General features: G+C 38.0%; 1 protein-coding gene across 9 annotated transcripts in view; it reads left to right on the top strand.

Annotated features, from left to right (window-relative positions):
- CNOT4 (CCR4-NOT transcription complex subunit 4) overlaps nt 1-18,147 on the top strand; it is a 152,626-nt gene that overhangs the window by 62,208 nt on the left and 72,271 nt on the right. For all 9 annotated transcript variants that reach the window (XM_070788204.1, XM_070788205.1, XM_070788200.1 and 6 more), the window contains one exon: nt 12,255-12,520. In XM_070788204.1, the coding sequence (XP_070644305.1) occupies nt 12,347-12,520 (174 nt within the window). In that variant the 5' untranslated portion in view covers nt 12,255-12,346. The remainder of the gene's footprint in view (nt 1-12,254; nt 12,521-18,147) is intronic.

The following is an 18,147-nucleotide window of genomic DNA, read 5'->3' as shown; positions in this document are numbered from 1 at the left end:
ACTGATTCCTAAAATGTCGATGTTCACTCTTGCCATCTACTTAATTTTGTATCCAATTTACCTTGACCTAACATTTCAGATTTCCTATGCAATACTGTTCTTTATAGCATCGGACTTTGCTTTCACCACCAGATGCATCCGCAACTGAGTGTCGTTTCTGCTTTGACCCAGCCTCTTCATTCTTTCTGGGGCTGTTTATCTGTTCTTCACCAGTATCACATCGGACACCTTCTGACCTGGGCGCCTCATCTTCTGGTGTCATACTTTTTGCCTTTTCATACTGTCCATGGAGTTCTCGAGGCAGCAATACTGGAGTAGCTTGCCATTCCTATCTCCAGTGGACCACATCCATTCCTTTACTTCTTTAATTATGATTTCCTTTAGTTTTTTAACATATTAGAAGTGGCTCCTTTGAAGTTTTTGGCTATTAAATCCAATGTATTGTGGCTCTCACAGGAAGTTGTCTGCTTTTTTTTTTACCCCTGGTGTATGGGTTATACTTTCCTGTTTCTTTGCACAGTTGTAATTTCTGGTTGGAAACTGTACATTTTATATAGTATTGTAGTGACTCTGGGTACTAGTGTCCTGCTTTTCCCAGGGTTTGTTATTATTATTTGCTTATTTGTTTAATGAGTGGGTGAATTAATTCAGTGAACTCTGTTTCCCTCTGACTGTGTTAAGCATTTGTTTGTGTTCCTGGGGGGTGCAGAGTTGGATATGTCCACGTGTATCTTGGGATGACTGTGTTTTGGACAGGGCCCTCCTCCATGCTTTCCTTGACCACATCCAGATGTTAAACTCTATAGCTTTCCAGGTGACTGCTCCATTGATTTCAACAATGCCCTAGGATATAAATTGTTTCTCAGCCTGATTTTTTTTTTTTTTTAATGAGCGCACTCGAAGGCATAGATTTTTAGGTCACAGCTTGAAGTTTGTTTTGTGACCATGGGCAGGATCATCCTAGCTGTTAAGAAGAACCTGATTCTTCTTATTCTTTCCTGCAAACTAGCTGGTTTACACTTCATTCAACTTGTGTCTGACTACTCTCATTTGTCTTTCACCACAAGCTTCCTGGTTTTCAGATTGTGCTTAGGTTTGGACTTAAAGACTCCGTTACAGATGAAGTTGGTTTAGGGGGGAAGAGATCCAAAGTTACCAGTTTTAAGACCTGCTTTACCCCTCTGCCAAAATCTCTTGCTGAGCTCTGATACTGAGAAGGAGAGGCAGTGGCGTGCTTTTTTCCTCTGTGTGACACTCCCAGTTTAGTAACTGAGCACTCATTGAAAGAGTGTGCAGTAGCCTCAAGTCTTGTCTTACCTTTCCTGGTGCAGGATCCCAGCTTTATAAAGTAGCTGTTGCAGGGCAGTCTGGGTCCTAGTGTTTTCAACATGCAGCAGCAGCAAAGGTGCTCTTTGTTGTGAATGGCAGTTGGGTGGAGGAGGGGCACCTTCACCTGTTGGTTGCACTTACCTGGGACTTAGCTAAGAGCATCAGGTAGCTTTGGGAGGATGAGAGGTGCTAATGTCCTGTCCCTCCTAGGCAGATGCTCTCTGAGTGGTAACTGTGTTTAGGGAGCACCTTGTGTTCTTGGCGGTGCCAACCTGGAATAGAGTTCCCATCTCACCAAGCTGAGAAGGGAGGAAGAGAGGGGGCAGGTTTTGGTTCCAATACCACATAGTATTGTTTTTCTTCTTGATTTTCTTGAGTGAGTGTTTCTTCATTTCTCTTGTGCTCTTAGTATTTCCAGATACTTCAAATGATACATTTTAAATAATTTTCAGCAGTTTTGCTGGGGAATGAGGTCATGGAGCTACTTACACTGTCAGTCTGGAAGTAGAACACAGAGAAAACTTTTGAAAATATAAGTCACATCCACAGCCATTCCTCTCTCTAAAACTCTGGTTCTCTTCATTTATTTTACAAAGAAAGCCAAAACTAGGGAGGTTCAAGAGTGAGGGACATATGTATACCTATGGCTGATTCATGTTGATGTTTGGTAGAAACCAACACAATTCTGTAAAGCAGTTATCCTTCAATTAAAAAATAAATAGCTTAAAAAAAAAAAAAAAGCCAAAACTGTTCTAGTGCCTTGTGATGAATCCTTCCAAGATCCTGAACCCCTACTCTGACCTTATCTGAAATTGTTCTTCTCCTTGCTTATTCTGTTCCAACCTCTCTGAATTTGCTGTTTTTCAACCATTTTAGGCAGTTTTCCTTTTTGGGGTTTCTCTGCTGATTTTTTTCTTGCCTTTTCTGTTCTCTTCTCACATATCAGTTCAGATCAGTTCAGTTCAGTCTCTCGCTCATGTCAGACTCTTGGCAACCCCATGGACTGCAGTACTCCAGGCTTCCCTGTTCATCACCAGCTCCCAGAACTTGCTCAAACACATGTCCATTAGTCAGTGATGCCATCCAACCATCTCATTCTGTGTTGTCCCCTTCTCCCCCTGCCTTCAATCTTTCCCAGCATCAGGGTCTTTTCCAGTGACTCAGTTCTTTGCATCAGGTGGCCAAAGTATTGGAGCTTTAGGTTCAACATCAGTCCTTCCAATGAATATTCAGGGTTGGTTTCCTTTAGGATGGACTGGTTGGATCTCCTTGCAGTCCAAGGGACTCTTTAACAGTCTTTTCCAACACCACAGTTCAAAAGCATCACAGTTCTTCAGTGCCCAGCTTTCTTTGTGGTCCAGCTCTCACATCCATACATGACCACTGGAAAAACCATAGCTTTGATTAGATGGACTTTTGTCAGCAAAATAATGTCTGTTGTTTTTAATATGCTGTCTAGGTTGGTCATAGCTCTTCTTGCAAGGAGCAAGCGTATTTTAATTTCATGGCTGCAGTCACCATCTGCAGTGATTTTGGAGTCCAAGAAAGAAAGTTTGTCACTGTTTCTCTATTTGCCATGGAGTGATGGCACCTGATACCATGATGTTAATTTTTTGAATGTTGAGTTTCAAGCCAGCTTTTTCATATGCACGGCTTATTCAGGTTCCTCCATTAAAATGTTACCTTCTTAATGAAATCTACTCCAGTTGGCCAATTTCAATTGCATCCTGACTTTGGTATCTTCTGTTAATTTGAGCAAACTCTGGGACATGGACAGGGAAGCCTGGTGTGCTGTAGTCCTTGGGGTCGCAAACAGTCAGACACAGCTTAGCAATTGAACACACACACACAGCATTATCACCTTTTATCATACTTAATATACTGACTTATTATGCCTTTTGTTTTGGGTTTGAATTGGGACAGGAAACCAAGGTTTGCCCTTTAGGGTCACCAAAGTATCTCAAGGACTTAGACTAGAATTTGAAACAAGAGCTTAATAACTATTTCTTGAATCACTAAGTGAGTAAAGGATACAATGAACTTTTAGGTGGCAAAAATCTTCACTGGTCAGCCATCTGACTTTTCTAATTAAATCTTTTTACCTAGAGAGAATCATAAGTAATGTTATTGGTATACTAGATGCAGTTAGAACAACCAGTTAGTTTTCTTGTAAGAAAGCTTAAATATGCCTTAAAAAAAGATAAACTTGTTCTGCCTACCATACTTTCCATAGTAGAACTCTTTTCCAAATTGGCTTGAATTAGATACTTTTGCTTCAACCATTTTAAATGTGTTTGAAAACTTTTATTTAAAGGAAAATTGTAGCAAACTTTTTTCTTTAAAATTGATTTTTCACAAAATGATCATCTTCAAGTTTTTTGTACATGTAAGTTTTCATAGTGTTAGGTTTTTGAAAACATACTTGTTTGCATTTCTTTATGGCTTTGATTAGATGGTTTGTCATCTTTGTTGTCTTCATATAGCTGATAAATTGGTAGATTTTATTGAACAACTTCCCCAAATTAACAATCACATTGCTCTAACTATGCAAATGAGTACTATATGCAAGTTAGAAATTATTTTTTAGTAGTGTTACATCATAAGAAAATAGAAAAGCCTTTGCCTTTTTCACTGATACATTCAGAGAAGTGTATTACTATGTCTGCTGTGTATTTGCTGCATGAAAACTTGTAGAGATTGGCACAGTTTTGTTCAGTGACTCTTCAAATATGTGCTTACACATGTATGGATGAATGAAGAGGTACTTTCCTTTCCTTCAGCTCCCTTCCTTCCTCCATCCTTTCTTGTTTTCCTTCTATTTGACACTTATTTGTTAAGTGTTTGCTCTCTGCCAAGAATTCTAGGATTTTTGGATACGTTAGCAAGCAAAACAGTCTCTATCTTCATGGAGTTTGCTTTCTGTTGGATAAACATTGTTTGTCTTCCACCCTTATCTGCCCCTTCTGCAAAAACTGCTTAGGGGACGTGATATATTATGTGAAGTGACTTGTATGCTGATGAGTACAGGGAATTCCCTGACAGTCCAGTGGTTAGTACTCAGTGCTTTCGCTGCCGGTACCTGTGTTCAGTCCCTGGCTGGGGACCTAAGATCCCACAAGCTTCACAGTGCTGCCAAAAAAGAAGAGAATATGAAGTACAAATAAGTTGCTGAATAAAGAACAAATTGGTGTGGAAGTAGAGAGCAATTCCACATAATCAATTTTTTTGTATAACTGCAGCTTAACCTTTTATGAAAGAGACTTTAAATTCTTAGGTAGATATTTTTCTGTAAGAAAATATCTAAACATGATGTTTATTTCTATGAGAAAGTAAGTAAGCTTTCCTAACTTTGGTGGAGGCAATCTTGAGTTCTGTTGTAAATGTACATTTATGGTATATGTATATTGATACTTTGGTATTTAATTTAAGAAGGGGAAGAGGTACTGGCACTGATACTCAGTCAGTTAACTTACCTTGCTCTTTCACTTAGCAAACTGTTCCTAGCTACCATTCAATCTGCTTTTGCCTTTGTGTAGTTTATATGTGCTTTATATAATGAACAACTTAGAATGTTCTTTCCTATTTTTGAAGAGGATTGTCAGTCAAAACTGATGTATAACAAATAATTCATTCCTTCTTTTATTCATTATTCATTCATCAAATACATGAGTGCTATTTATTCCCAGCCAGGTGTAGCTGCTTGGTACATGTGACACACCAGTTAACTTCTCTCCTGAAGTTTCCATTCTATTGAGAATAGACTGTTAAAGAAACAAGCATTTATAGTTATGAAACATTGACTAAGTAAAATGTAAGCTGTGTGGTATTGTACTTACATTTACTATAGGTTTTTAAAAAATATTAGTTTATAGTTCTGTGTATATACTGAATGTAAGGTTTTAATGGAAACTTAAGGGGCTGTTCTTTTTTTTTTACTTTTATTTTGTATTGGGATATAGCCAATTAACAAACAATGTTATGATACCTTCAGGTGAGCAGTGAAGGGACTCATCCGTACATATACATGTACCCATTCTCCCCCAAACTTCCCTCCTGTGCAATATGCCACATAATACTGAGCAGAGTTCCTTCTCCTGTACGATAGGTCCTCATTGTTTGTCCACTTTAAATATAGCAGAGTGTACATGACTACCCCAAACTCCCTAAACATCCCTTTCCTCTAACCCTCCCACGGGCAGCCATAGGTTTGTCCTCTAAGTCTGTGAGTCTCTTTCTGAAAGTTCAATTAAGATACTGTTCTAATTACCATTCAAAACTTGTGTATGTATATGTCATATCTATAAATAGCTTTTCTATTATGTGTAATTATAGTATACATTCCTGTATACTGTATTCAGGAATGTAATTTCTATGTAACTATTCAATGGACTTGTATCACACACATGTTTAACTTACCACAAATTCACTGCCAGATTGACAGAAAACTAGAGGAATAATTTGGAGAAGGAAATGGCAACCAACTCCGTCGTTCTTGCCTGGAGAATCCCAGGGACGGAGATGCCTGATAGGCTGCCGTCTCTGGGGTCACACAGAGTCGGACACGACTGAAGCGACTTAGCAACACAGGATTAATTAATTTAAATAAAGCAACCAAATACTTAAAAACCTTTTTTCAAAAGTGCTGTGTATATAGCGTGTATATAGTGTATATTTGAATTTTTTAGTAAAATACATGTAACATAAAGAACTATACAGCAAAGAGGTTAATGATCCAGATAACCATGATGCTGTGATCACTCACCTAGAGCCAGACACCCTGGAATGTAAAGTCAAGTGGGCGTTAGGAAGCATCACTACGAACAAAGCTAGTGGAGGTGATGGAATTTAAAATAGCTGAGCTATTTTAAATCCTAAAAGTTCATGCTGTGAAAGTGCTGCACTCAATATGCCAGCAAATTTGGAAAACTCAGCAGTGGCCACAGGACTGGAAAAGGTCAGTTTTCATTCCAATCCCAAAGAAAGGCAATGCCAAAGAATGTTCAAACTACTGCACAATTGCACTCATCTCACACACTAGCAAAGTAATGCTCAAAATTCTCCAAGCCAGGCTTCAACAGTACGTGAACTGAGAATTCCCACATATTCAAGCTGGATTTGGAAACGGCAGAGGAACCAGATATCAAATTGCCAGCATCCATTGGATCATAGAAAAAGCAAGAGAATTTCAGAAAAACATCTACTTCATTGACTACACTAAAGCCTTTGACTATGTGGATCATAACAAACTGCGGAAAATTCTTAAAGAGATGGAAATACCAGACCACCTTACCTGCCTCCTGAGAAATCTGTATGCAGGTCAAGAAGCAACAGTTAGAACCAGACATGGAACAACAGACTGGTTCCAAATTGGGAAAGGAGTAGGTCAGGGCTGTATATTGTTAACTTGCTTAATTTATATGCAGAGTACATCATGTGAAATGCCAGACTGGATGAAGCACAAGCTGGAATCAAGATTGCAGAGAGAAGTCAATTGCTTCAGATACACAGATAATACCATCCTTATGGCAGAAAGCGAAGAGGAACTGAAGAGTCTTGTGATAAAAGTCAAAGAGGAGAGAGAAAAGGCTGGCTTAAAACTCAGCATTCAAAAAACGAAGTTCATGGCACCTAGTCCCATCAGTTCATGGCAAATAGATGAGGGAGACAATGGAAACAGTGAGAGACTTTATTTTCTTGGGCTCCAGAATCACTGCAGATGGTGACTGCAGCCATGAAATTAAAAGACACTTGCTCCTTGGAAGAAAAGGTATGATCAACCTAGACAGCATATTAAAGAAGCAGAGATATTACTTTACTGACAAAGGTCTGTGTAGTCAAAGCTATGGTTTTTCCAGTAGTCGTGTATGGATGTGAGAGTTGGACCATAAAGAGATCTGAGCACCAAAGAATTGATGCTTTTGAACTGTGGTGTTGGAGAAGACTCTTGAGAGTCTCTTGGACTGCAAGGAGATCCAACCAGTCCATTCTAAAGGAAATCAGTCCTGAATATTCATTGGAAGGATTGATGCTGAAGCTGAAACTCCAATACTTTGGCCACCTGACCTGCCTCTTGAGAAACCTATATGCAGGTCAGGAAGCAACAGTTAGAACTGGACATGGAACAACAGACTGGTTCCAAATAGGAAAAGGAGTACGTCAAGGCTGTATATTGTCACCCTGCTTATTTAACTTATATGCAGAGTACATCATGAGAAACGCTGGGCTGGAAGAAGCACAGCTGGAATCAAGATTGCCAGGAGAAATATCAATAACCTCAGATATGCAGATGACACCACCCTTATGGCAGAAAGTGAAGAGGAACTCAAAAGCCTCTTAATGAAAGTGAAAGTGGAGAGTGAAAAAGTTGGCTTAAAGCTCAACATTCAGAAAACGAAGATCATGACATCTGGTCCCATCACTTCATGGGAAATAGGTGGGGAAACAGTGGAAACAGTGTCAGACTTTATTTTTCTGGGCTCCAAAATCACTGCAGATGGTGACTGCAGCCATGAAATTAAAAGACGCTTACTCCTTGGAAGGAAAGTTATGACCAACCTAGATAGCATATTGAAAAGCAGAGACATTACTTTGCCAACAAAGGTTTGTCTAGTCAAGGCTATGGTTTTTCCAGTGGTCATGTATGGATGTGAGAGTTGGACTGTGAAGAAGGCTGAGTGCCAAAGAATTGATGCTTTTGAACTGTGGTGTTGGAGAAGACTCATGTGAGTCCCTTGGACTGCAAGGAGATCCAGGCAGTCCATTCTGAAGGAGATCAACCCTGGGATTTCTTTGGAAGGAATGATGCTAAAGCTGAAACTCCAGTACTTTGGCTACCTCATGTGAAGAGTTGACTCATTGGAAAAGACTCTGATGCTGGGAGGGACTGGGGGCAGGAGAAGAAGGGGATGACAGAGGATGAGATGGCTGGATGGCATCACTGACTCGATGGACATGAGTCTGAGTGAACTCTGGGAGTTTGTGATGGACAGGGATGCCTGGCGTGCTGTGATTCATGGGGTCGCAAAGAGTCGGACACAACTGAGCGACTGATCTGATCTGATTTGATAGTTGATTTACAGTGTTGTTACTTTCTGCTGTAAAGTTAATCAGTTATTCAGTTATTCATACACATATATTCACCCTTTTATAGCTTCTTTTAATATAGGTCATTACAGAGTATTGAGTAGATTTCCCTGTGCTATACAGTGCATGTGTGCGTGCTAAGTCACTTCAGTTGTATACGACTCTTTGCGACCCTGTGGACTTTAGCCTGCCAGGCTCCTCTGTCCATGGGATTCTTCAGGCAAGAATTTTGGAGTGGGTTGCCCTACCCTCCTCCAGGGGATCTTCCCTACCCAGGGATCGAACTGGCATCCCTTATGTCTCCTGCGTTGGCAAGTGGGTTCTTTACCACTAGCGCCATCTGGGAAACACGCGCTGTACAGTAGGTCATTATGATTTATTTTATATATAGTGGTGTGTATGTCAGTCCCAGTCTCCCAATCTATCCCTCCCCTCTTATCCCCCTGGTAACCATAAGATTAAACCCCTAATTTTATACATGAGAAAACTGATAGTGGCAAAACTGGGTCTGTAAACTGGGATTCCTGAATTGTTTATAAATATATATGTCATTAAAAAACTTATATTTTGAAATAATTATAGATTCATTAGATATTTCATTTTTCTAATTATTAACACAAGTCAGGTTTAATTTTCCTAAAGGAGATGAAAATAATTTCTTTTTTAATTTAATTTTTTTGTCATTTGAATTGCAGAAAGGTTTGTCATAGCAATACAGATAATACAAATTTTCAAAATGAAATTAGTACCTCCATTTTATCTTTTGTGATATGGGTTACATTTTGGTGTAAAACCTTTAATATGCTTTATTTTCTTTGAGAAACAAAATATACACATACAGGTTTTATATATTTGTATTGAAGTTACTGTATATTTATGTTAGTTGCTTTTACAAATTAAAAAAAATCTGTATAATAAACATCTTTTGATTCAGCACACATCAACTTAATAGCTGTATCATTATTTTCATAATAATTTGCCAACTGATGGACAGTTAACATTGTTTATAGTTCTAGTCATACGGGCAATGCTGCAAAACCTACAACAAAGTACTTGGTGCATATGTGAGTATTTATGTAGAATAAATTCGTAGGTGGTTTAAAGGAATGGTTAAATGCACAGATTCTGGGGCTAAAGACTTCCTGGAATGAATTCAGGCACCACCACTTAATAGCTGTGCAATTTAAGGCAAGGTGGGGCTTCTCTGGGGGCTCAGATGGTAAAGAATATGCCTGCAATGCAGGAGACCCTGCAGATTCTATCCCTGGTTCAGGATGATCCCCTGGAGAGTTCAGTTCAGTCACTCAGTCATGTCTGACTCTTTGAGACCCCATGGACTGCAGCACGCCAGGCCTCCCTGTCCATCACCAACTCCTGGAGTTTATTCAAACTCATGTCTGTTGAGTCGTGATCCATCTAACCATCTCATCCTCTGTCATCCCCTTCTCCTCCTGCCTTCAATCTTTCCCAGCATCAGGGTCTTTTCCAGTGACTCGGTCCTTTGCATCAGGTGGCCAAAGTATTGGAGCTTCAGGTTCAGCATCAGTCCTTCCAATGAATATTGAGGACTGATTTCCTTTAGGATTGACTGATTGGATCTCCTTGCAGTCCAAGGGACTCACAAGAGTCTTCTCCAACACCACAGTTCAAAAGCATTAATTCTTCTACTCTCAGCATTCTTTATAGTCCAACTCTCATATCCATACATGACTACTGGAAAAACCATAGCTTTGACTAGATGGACCTTTGTTGACCAAGTAATGTCTCTACTTTTTTCATACCTTTTCTTCCAAGGAGCAAATGTCTTTTAATTTCATGGCTGCAGTCCCCATCTGCAGTGATTTTGGAGACCCCCAAAATAAAGTCTGTCACTGTTTCCACTATTTCCCCATCTATTTGCCATTAAGTGATGGGACCAGATGCTATGATCTTAGTTTTCTAAATGTTGAATTTCAAGCCAACTTTTCACTCTCCTCTTTGATTTTCATCAAGAGGCTGTTTTGTTCTTCTTCACTTTGTCTCGCTTGTGTCCGAATCTTTGCAACCTCATGGACTGTAGCCCATCAGGCTCCTCTGTCCATGGGATTCTCCAGGCAAGAATTCCCTGAATGACATACCCTGAATGGCAGCCTACTCCAGTATTCTTGCCTGGAGAATCCCATAGACAGAGGAGCGTGACGGGCTACAGTCCATGAGATCGCAAAGAGTCGGACACAACTGAGCGACTAACACTTAAGGCAAGGTACTCTTTGTGTTCGAATTTACTCTTTGTAAAGAGGAACTTATTTCAGTGATGATCTCTGCTTTGTGGGGAGACTAACTTTGACAGGCTGGTGCAGGGAAAATGCTATCTCACTGTTTACTAACTAAAGAGGTTGATCATCTTTTTGTATATTGTAATCATTTGTACTTCTTTTGTGAACTATTGATCATATTCTGTTCTCATCTTTTCTTCTGACTTATTTGCCTTTTAAACATTGCTTGTAAGATTCCTTTGTATATTCAGGACAGTAACGCTTATATACAGTGAATATATCCTTTATTCTATTGCTTGCCTTTAATTTGTTTAGTTGATTATATTATCTTTTATGAATTTATGTTTTTATCTTAGGAAGACTTTCTGTATTCCAAGTTTTTAAAAAATTCTATTTTCTTCTAACACTTTAATAGTTTATTTCACTGTGTAACTCTTTAGATCATCTGGGATTTATTTTGATTGCAGTGTGAGATGGCTATATACTGTTTCTTTCTCAAAATATACAGAGCAGGATCCTGTTACCCTTTATAAATTGGGTCCGTCCTTACCGTATTGATGTTGTCTCTTTTATCAAATATTGAAATCTAATTCATTATCTGTTTCTAAATTCCTTATTTAGGTTTTTTGATCTTTTGTCTGTTTTTGTATCGGTATCAAATTATTTGTTACTATAGCTTTGTGGTACAGTTCAATATCCGATAGCACAAATTCCCAGGTTCCCCCTTTGAAAAGTTTCAAAGCATTTCTCATGCATTTACTCTTTCATGTAAACTTTAGAGTTAATTTGGCAAATTATATAAATAAAAATCTCTGTTATTTGACATAACATTTTAATTTAACAGTGACTTTTGCCTAAAATTTTCAATTCTCCATAATCTAAAAAGATAAATTATTTAATTTTTTAAAAGACTTTGAAACATGGAGGTCTGTTTGTTCTCTTTCTCCTTTCTCTAGGCTTTTAGTAGCCTTTCTACAAGAAAAAGGAATATTTTCATTTGTTTAATATGTGCTTATTTTCCCAGAAATGAAATTTTTATTGGCATGTTAATACCTGTTTAATTGTAAACAGCTAGCTTCTGTGGCACATTTTTTCAGCTCTTATATTTTCTGTGGTTATGGTTTGATATTAACACATACTGGACATCTGAAGCCTCTCTTCTTTATTAAATTTATTTGTAAATTAGGACACTTTTTTAGACTACTATAATACTCTTAGTTACGTGGCAGTATTATTACTACTAGCTTTTAGGTCAAATATAAGACAGTTTAAATTTAGAATATGTTTTAAGATGAATGTGCTTCTGTATAGTATTTATTACTCTAAAATGTGCTATGATTAGTACTGGTTTTGTATTAAATGTTTTAGCTAAAAGAGGAACTTCTTTTCCTCCTTCTGTTGAATCAAAAAATGTAACAACCTCTCAGGTCTTTTATCTTGACATGGAAAATGCTCAGAATTCCATCTTCTGAGATAGCAAAAATTGATCTGACTAATATTTTTCATTGTTGATAATATGATTCTTGATTGTTGAAAATGCCATTGTTTTTCAGTAGTAAGCAGTGTATTTTGTTTTTTCTCATGCAGGTCTTTGAAGTTCTACGGTTTAGTTCTCAGTGCTGAACTTCCTTCTCCCTTAAATTATTATAAACTTTTGCTGCTGTTTAATAAAAGTGAAGATGTCTCGCAGTCCTGACGCAAAGGAAGACCCTGTGGAATGTCCTCTTTGCATGGAGCCCTTGGAGATAGATGATATCAACTTTTTCCCTTGCACCTGTGGCTACCAGATTTGCCGCTTTTGTTGGCATCGAATTCGCACTGATGAAAATGGGCTTTGTCCTGCATGTAGAAAGGTAAATGCTCCAAAATAACTTTGTGTTTAGTTTTTTCCCCCATGCCTATGAGCAAGTAGATTTTAATAGAATCTACACAACTCAGGTGAGATGAAGTGTGACATTATATTCTTAAGATATCATGAAGTGTAATGAACACTGCCCTAGGAATCAGAGTCTCAACATTATGGTTAACTAAGTATATTACCTTGCTAAAGTCATAGAACCTCTCTGGTTGGCCTTTAGTTTTCTTATCTGAGGAGACTGACAGTCAGTGGTGGTGGTGGTTTAGTCGCTAAGTCATGTCTGACTCTTGCGACCACATGGACTGTAGCCTGCCAGGCTCCTCTGTCCATGGGATTCTCCAGGCAAGAATACTGGAGTGGCTTGCCATTTCCTTCTTCAGGGAATTTTCCTGACCCAGGAATTGAACCCGGATCTCCTGCACTGCAGGCAGATTCTTTACCAAGGATTAGGAGTAGTGAGAGGCAGTAGATTTAGATAGGATAATGTCAGATTGGAAAAACAGAGTCAGTTTTACATCTGGGGAGAAATTTACTTTAGTTTTCTAGTACAAAATAGAGAAGTTTTGATGTTTACTGAAAGAGTGTGAATTAAAATGACAAGAGAAATCCTGGTTCAGAAGGTAACTCTTACTCATTTGTTGACAATTCTAGGCTGACGAGTGCTCTCCCTATTGTACACTTAAGGAAACTAGGCCTTCTTAGTAATTTGTCTAAGGCATCAACTGATGGGTAATAGGTTCGGTGGTCAAATGCAAGTCCTTTGAATCCCCTCTAAATAAAAAAAAAATGTATGATTTTTAAAGTAATTTTCTGGGTCTAGTTGTTTTACTAAGCAGATACAGCAGTTATAGTGTAGTGAATGACCTATTAGAATGAGTAGGATTGCTGCATCTCTGTTTTGAAGGTCTTTATTTGTTACTTTAGGGGTTTATGCAAATATCTATTTTTTGCCTTTAATGTCTGTGTATGATTTAAGCTTTCTTTTCTCTTTACCCATTAAAAGAGCTCTTGGGTTCATTATTACTAAATTTTGATAAAGTAGAAATGTGTTTTAGATACCTGCATTATTTAAAAAAGAAAAAAAAATTAACAACCAAAAACTCAGAAGACAATGCATTGTCCAGTCTTTTATTTAAAATCTAGGGGGCAGTTAACATATGTTATATGAATGAAAAAAGGTGAGATCTATTTAAGTGTTAATTAATGTAGTTACAAAACTATATATATAAATATGTTTTATAACAATACAGGTAGAAAAGTTGAGGATGACAGCAAGATTTTGAACTGAACAACTAGAAGTAGAGAATGGCTGTTAACTGAGACGGGGAAGACTGTAATAGGAATAGGTTTTTTGAGAATATCAGGAACTTGGTTTTAAACATGTTAGGTTTGAGATTCCTATTAGAGATCTAAATGGAGATAGTGAATAGACAGGTGAATTTATTCAAGTTGGTTTGGATATGGAGTTATAACTTTGGAAGTTATCAATATATAGAATGTTTTTGTAAATTAATGACCCTGAGTGAAATCACAAGAGAGGGTCAGTGGAAAAGATGAAAGATTATGCTTTCCAACATTTATAGAAAAAGAGAAAAAAAATCCATAATAAAGAAATATGAGATGAGTCATTTATCATAAGTAGACCAGGAGTATATTTTTTTTCTTCCTGTTGATTTAATATCCACAACTCTTAGAACCTCTCCTTAGTCTCTCAACTATCAGACCTTGCTCATACCTATCTCATGGCATGAGTCGTGGAATGCAGATAGTACAGGTCAGGCAAAGTCTTCGAATCTGACTTAGCTTTGCCGGAGAGTGCTGGACACCCAAAATTATGAAGCTACCCATCTCAGTCAGGGACCAGAAGATCTTTACATCTTTGGAGACCAGCTTCAGTGGTTATGTTAACACAGAAGGAAACCACAGGTGTTTCTGGAGAGGACCATGAAGCTATAATTTACATGTAGCCCAACCCTGTGGGCAAAAGTCTATAGAAGGCATTCTGTGAGATGGCCAATTGAGATGATTTAACTAAACTTGGAGATGCAGGTGGAGGCTAATAAAAGCCAGCACCTGATTTTGGCCCACAAGATGATACCTGTCTTTTTGCAGAAAGGGCCTCTTTTGTTTACATAGCTTTGAAAAGCAGAGAGAGGAAGGTTTTAAAAACATGAAGTTGAACATTTCTCTTTGGTCCTAGTTGCTGAGCTTGGTGGGGTCAAGAGGACCTTAGCGCCTCCCTAAACATAGGCGCAGGTCATTCTTTAGACTGCCTTTGCATGTTCTTTTAGTGCAGCGTATCTGAGAAAAATACCTGGTGGAAACAGCAGCTGTGGGAACATGGGTGGTACATTGATGTAGCACCATGCAGTGCTGGTTCTCATGAAAACTAGAGACTGGCCAAGGAAGTAAAACTTCAACAAATGTGTTATTTTAACCTCAGAAATAATGGAATCTACTGCATCCATGAAACAAGAATAAGATGGTGTAAAAAAATTCAGTGAACAATAAAGTTATTGAAAATTAAATATGATAGCAGAAATAAGGAAAGAGTTGGAGGATGAAGTTGAAATGATCTCTTAACAAGTAGTGCGAAAAAGCAAAGACTATTTGACAGAAGAGAGAACTTTGATTTGAGGATCAGTCCAGAAGGTCACATGTCAAATAAGTTAGTGTTCTAGGAAGAGACTACAATGATAGAGAGGAAAATTATCTTCAATAATATGACTGAAGAATAGTCCCAGGACCAAAGGTTATATTTTCATATTGAAACAAAAGAATACAAAAATATTAATTTAAAAAGATACATATGTTCCTTGTATTGTTTATAGTAAAAAAGATATGAAAGCAATATAACGATGGATGAATGAATAAAGAAGATGCGATGTGTACACACAAACACTCACTGACGCACTCACCCTTGGAATATTACTCATCAAAAAGGTAGAATCTTGCCATTTGCAACAGCATGGATGGACCTTGAAGGGTCAATGCTAAGCAAAATAAATTAGAGAAAGACAAATACTGTATGATTTCACTCATATGTGGAATACATAAACAAAGCAAAATAAATGAACAAACAAAATAAAAACACAGAGATACAGAGAACAGAGTAATGGTCATCAGAGGGGAAAGGGCAAAGAGGGAGGGTGAAATAGATACAGAGAACAGAGTAATGGTCATCAGAGGGGAAAGGGCAAAGAGGGAGGGTGAAATAGATAAACAGCATCAACTGGTGACAGATAGAAACTAAATTTTTGGTTGTGAGCATGCTGTAGGGTACACAGAAGTAGAAATGAAACGTTGTACACGTGAAACTTACAGAAGGTTATAAACTAGTGTTACCTCAAAAAAAAAAAAAAGAGAAAAACCCCAAGAATCAAAAATGCCTATCAAGTGCCAGGCACAAACTTTTTAAATAATAGTTGTTTAGGTACTAAACAAAATCAAGGACCTTTTTAAAAATGTTTGTTTATGGCTGCACTGGGTCTTTGTTGCTGTGTGCAGGCTTTCTCTAGTTGTGGTGAGCAGGGCTTGCTTCTCTTTGTTTCAGTGTATGAGCTTCTCATTCGGTGGCTTCTCTTGCTGTAGATCACAGGCTCTAGGCACGTGGACTCAGTAGTTGTGGCACCCTTGCTTACTTGCTCTGTGCCATGTGGAATCTTCCTGGACCAGGGATTGAACCTGTGTCCCCTGCATTGGCAGGCAGACTCTTACCCACTGTACCCCCAAGGAAGTCCAACAAACTTTTATTTTTAAATATCAAAATAACAAAGAGAAAGAGGTTCTACAAGTTTCCAAAGAGGAAGAGGTAGGTTGCACATAAAAGATCAGGAATCAGTCATTTTAGACTGATACGTGGATAGCTAAACATTAGCCTTTCCACGTAAGTTTTTAAATTCATTTGTCATTTTGTACAAAAAGCCTACAGGAATTTTGATTGAGATTGCATTGAATAAACAGGTCTATTTGAGGAAAAATGACATCTTAAAAATGTTGATTTATGTAGTTCATGTGGAGAAAAATCCCATGGACGGAGGAGCCTGGTAGGCTGCAGTCCATGGGATCGTGAAGAGTCGGACATGACTGAGTGACTTCACTTTCACTTTTCACTTTCATGCATTGGAGAAGGAAATGGCAACCCACTCCAGTGTTCTTGCCTGGAGAATCCCAGGGACAGGGGAGCCTGGTGGGGTTGCACAGAGTCAGACACGACTAAAGCGATTTAGCAGCAGCAGCAGCAGCATGTAGTTCATGAATAAGGTTTATTTTTCTACATTTCAGAAACACTGTTCTGTAGTTGCAGTGTACAGAGTAGTGCAGCATGTTTTGTTATATTTGCCTATGACTATTTTATGTTTTTTGAGCTGTGGCACATGATACGCCTTTTAAGATTTCATTTTCTAATTGTTCATTTTTATAGGTAGAATAATTGATTTTTGTTAAATAGATTTGTTAGGATTTTCTAAATAGATGGTTACACCTTCTGTGAATTAAGACAGTTTTATTTCTTCTCAGTCTTTATTTTTTAAAAATTATTTTCTTGCCATATTGCACTTGGGTAAGTTGGACATGACTTAGCGACTGAACAACAAAGCTCTACACTATATTCTTGGATGAAAGTGTTACGAGCACATATCCTTGTTTGTTTCCCATCTTAGTGGGAAGGCATGGGGTATTTCATTATTAAGTATGTCACCATTTTTTTGTAGATGGTCTGTATCTGGTTGAGGACATTTGCTTTTATTCTTTGGTTACTGAAAGTTTTTAATCATGAGTGGGTGTTGCATTTTGTCAGTGCCTTTTCTGCTTCTGTCGAGGTGATCGTGTGTTATCTCCTTTGTTCTGTAGAAACAGTGATTTAGGTTGATTGATTTTTTAAAAAAAATCAACCTTCCCTTCCAAGGGTAAATCTTGTTTGATTTATGTGTCATGATGTATTATCCTTTTTATTTTCAATTTGCTAATATTTTCATAAAGAGTTTTGTATCTGTGCTATGAGAAGTATTTATCTGTGGCTTTCTTTTGTATTGTTTTTAGATTTGGTACCAAAGAAATACTTGCTTCAGGAAGTGTTTCCTCCTCATCTGTATTCTGAAAGAGTGTACATGTGACTGGTTTTAATTCTTTTTGATTTCCTTCCCAGATTCAGTGTTGACACTCTATCAGGAGGGCTATTATGAAAACTGGATACCACAGGATTCTTCCATATCGATTTCTGGAACTCTTTTTGTATTAGTTCACTCTTTGTGGTATTTTTGCCCTGTAAATTTCAGTTGCTTCAGCCTCTTCAAATTTTGAACACTGTCCCTTCTGCTCAATGTGACTGTTAGAACCAGTGCCAGGGTCCAGTAAGTGCCAGAAGAGCAGAAAACTGGGACACTCATGGTTTTTATCTGCCTTATTTCTTTTCTCTCAGAGGTCATAGATCTGCTTGCTGTTCATTCCTTGTTGTTCAATGTCTGAAAACAGATATTGCATACATTTCGTCTAGTTTTCTAGTTGTTTATGCTGGTATCCCTAGTCTCTTAACCATCTAATCTGCCATAGCTGGAGGTAAAGGTGTAAAAATAATATTTGAACTTTGTAATAATGTAATTATGACTATTGGCCTAACGAAAT

The sequence above is a fragment of the Bos indicus genome, chromosome 4, assembly GCF_029378745.1.
Source record: "Bos indicus isolate NIAB-ARS_2022 breed Sahiwal x Tharparkar chromosome 4, NIAB-ARS_B.indTharparkar_mat_pri_1.0, whole genome shotgun sequence".
Classification (NCBI taxonomy): Eukaryota; Metazoa; Chordata; class Mammalia; order Artiodactyla; family Bovidae; genus Bos; species Bos indicus.
The sequence above is the reverse complement of the archived record's forward strand: the minus strand, read 5'-3'. Positions and strand labels throughout refer to the sequence as shown.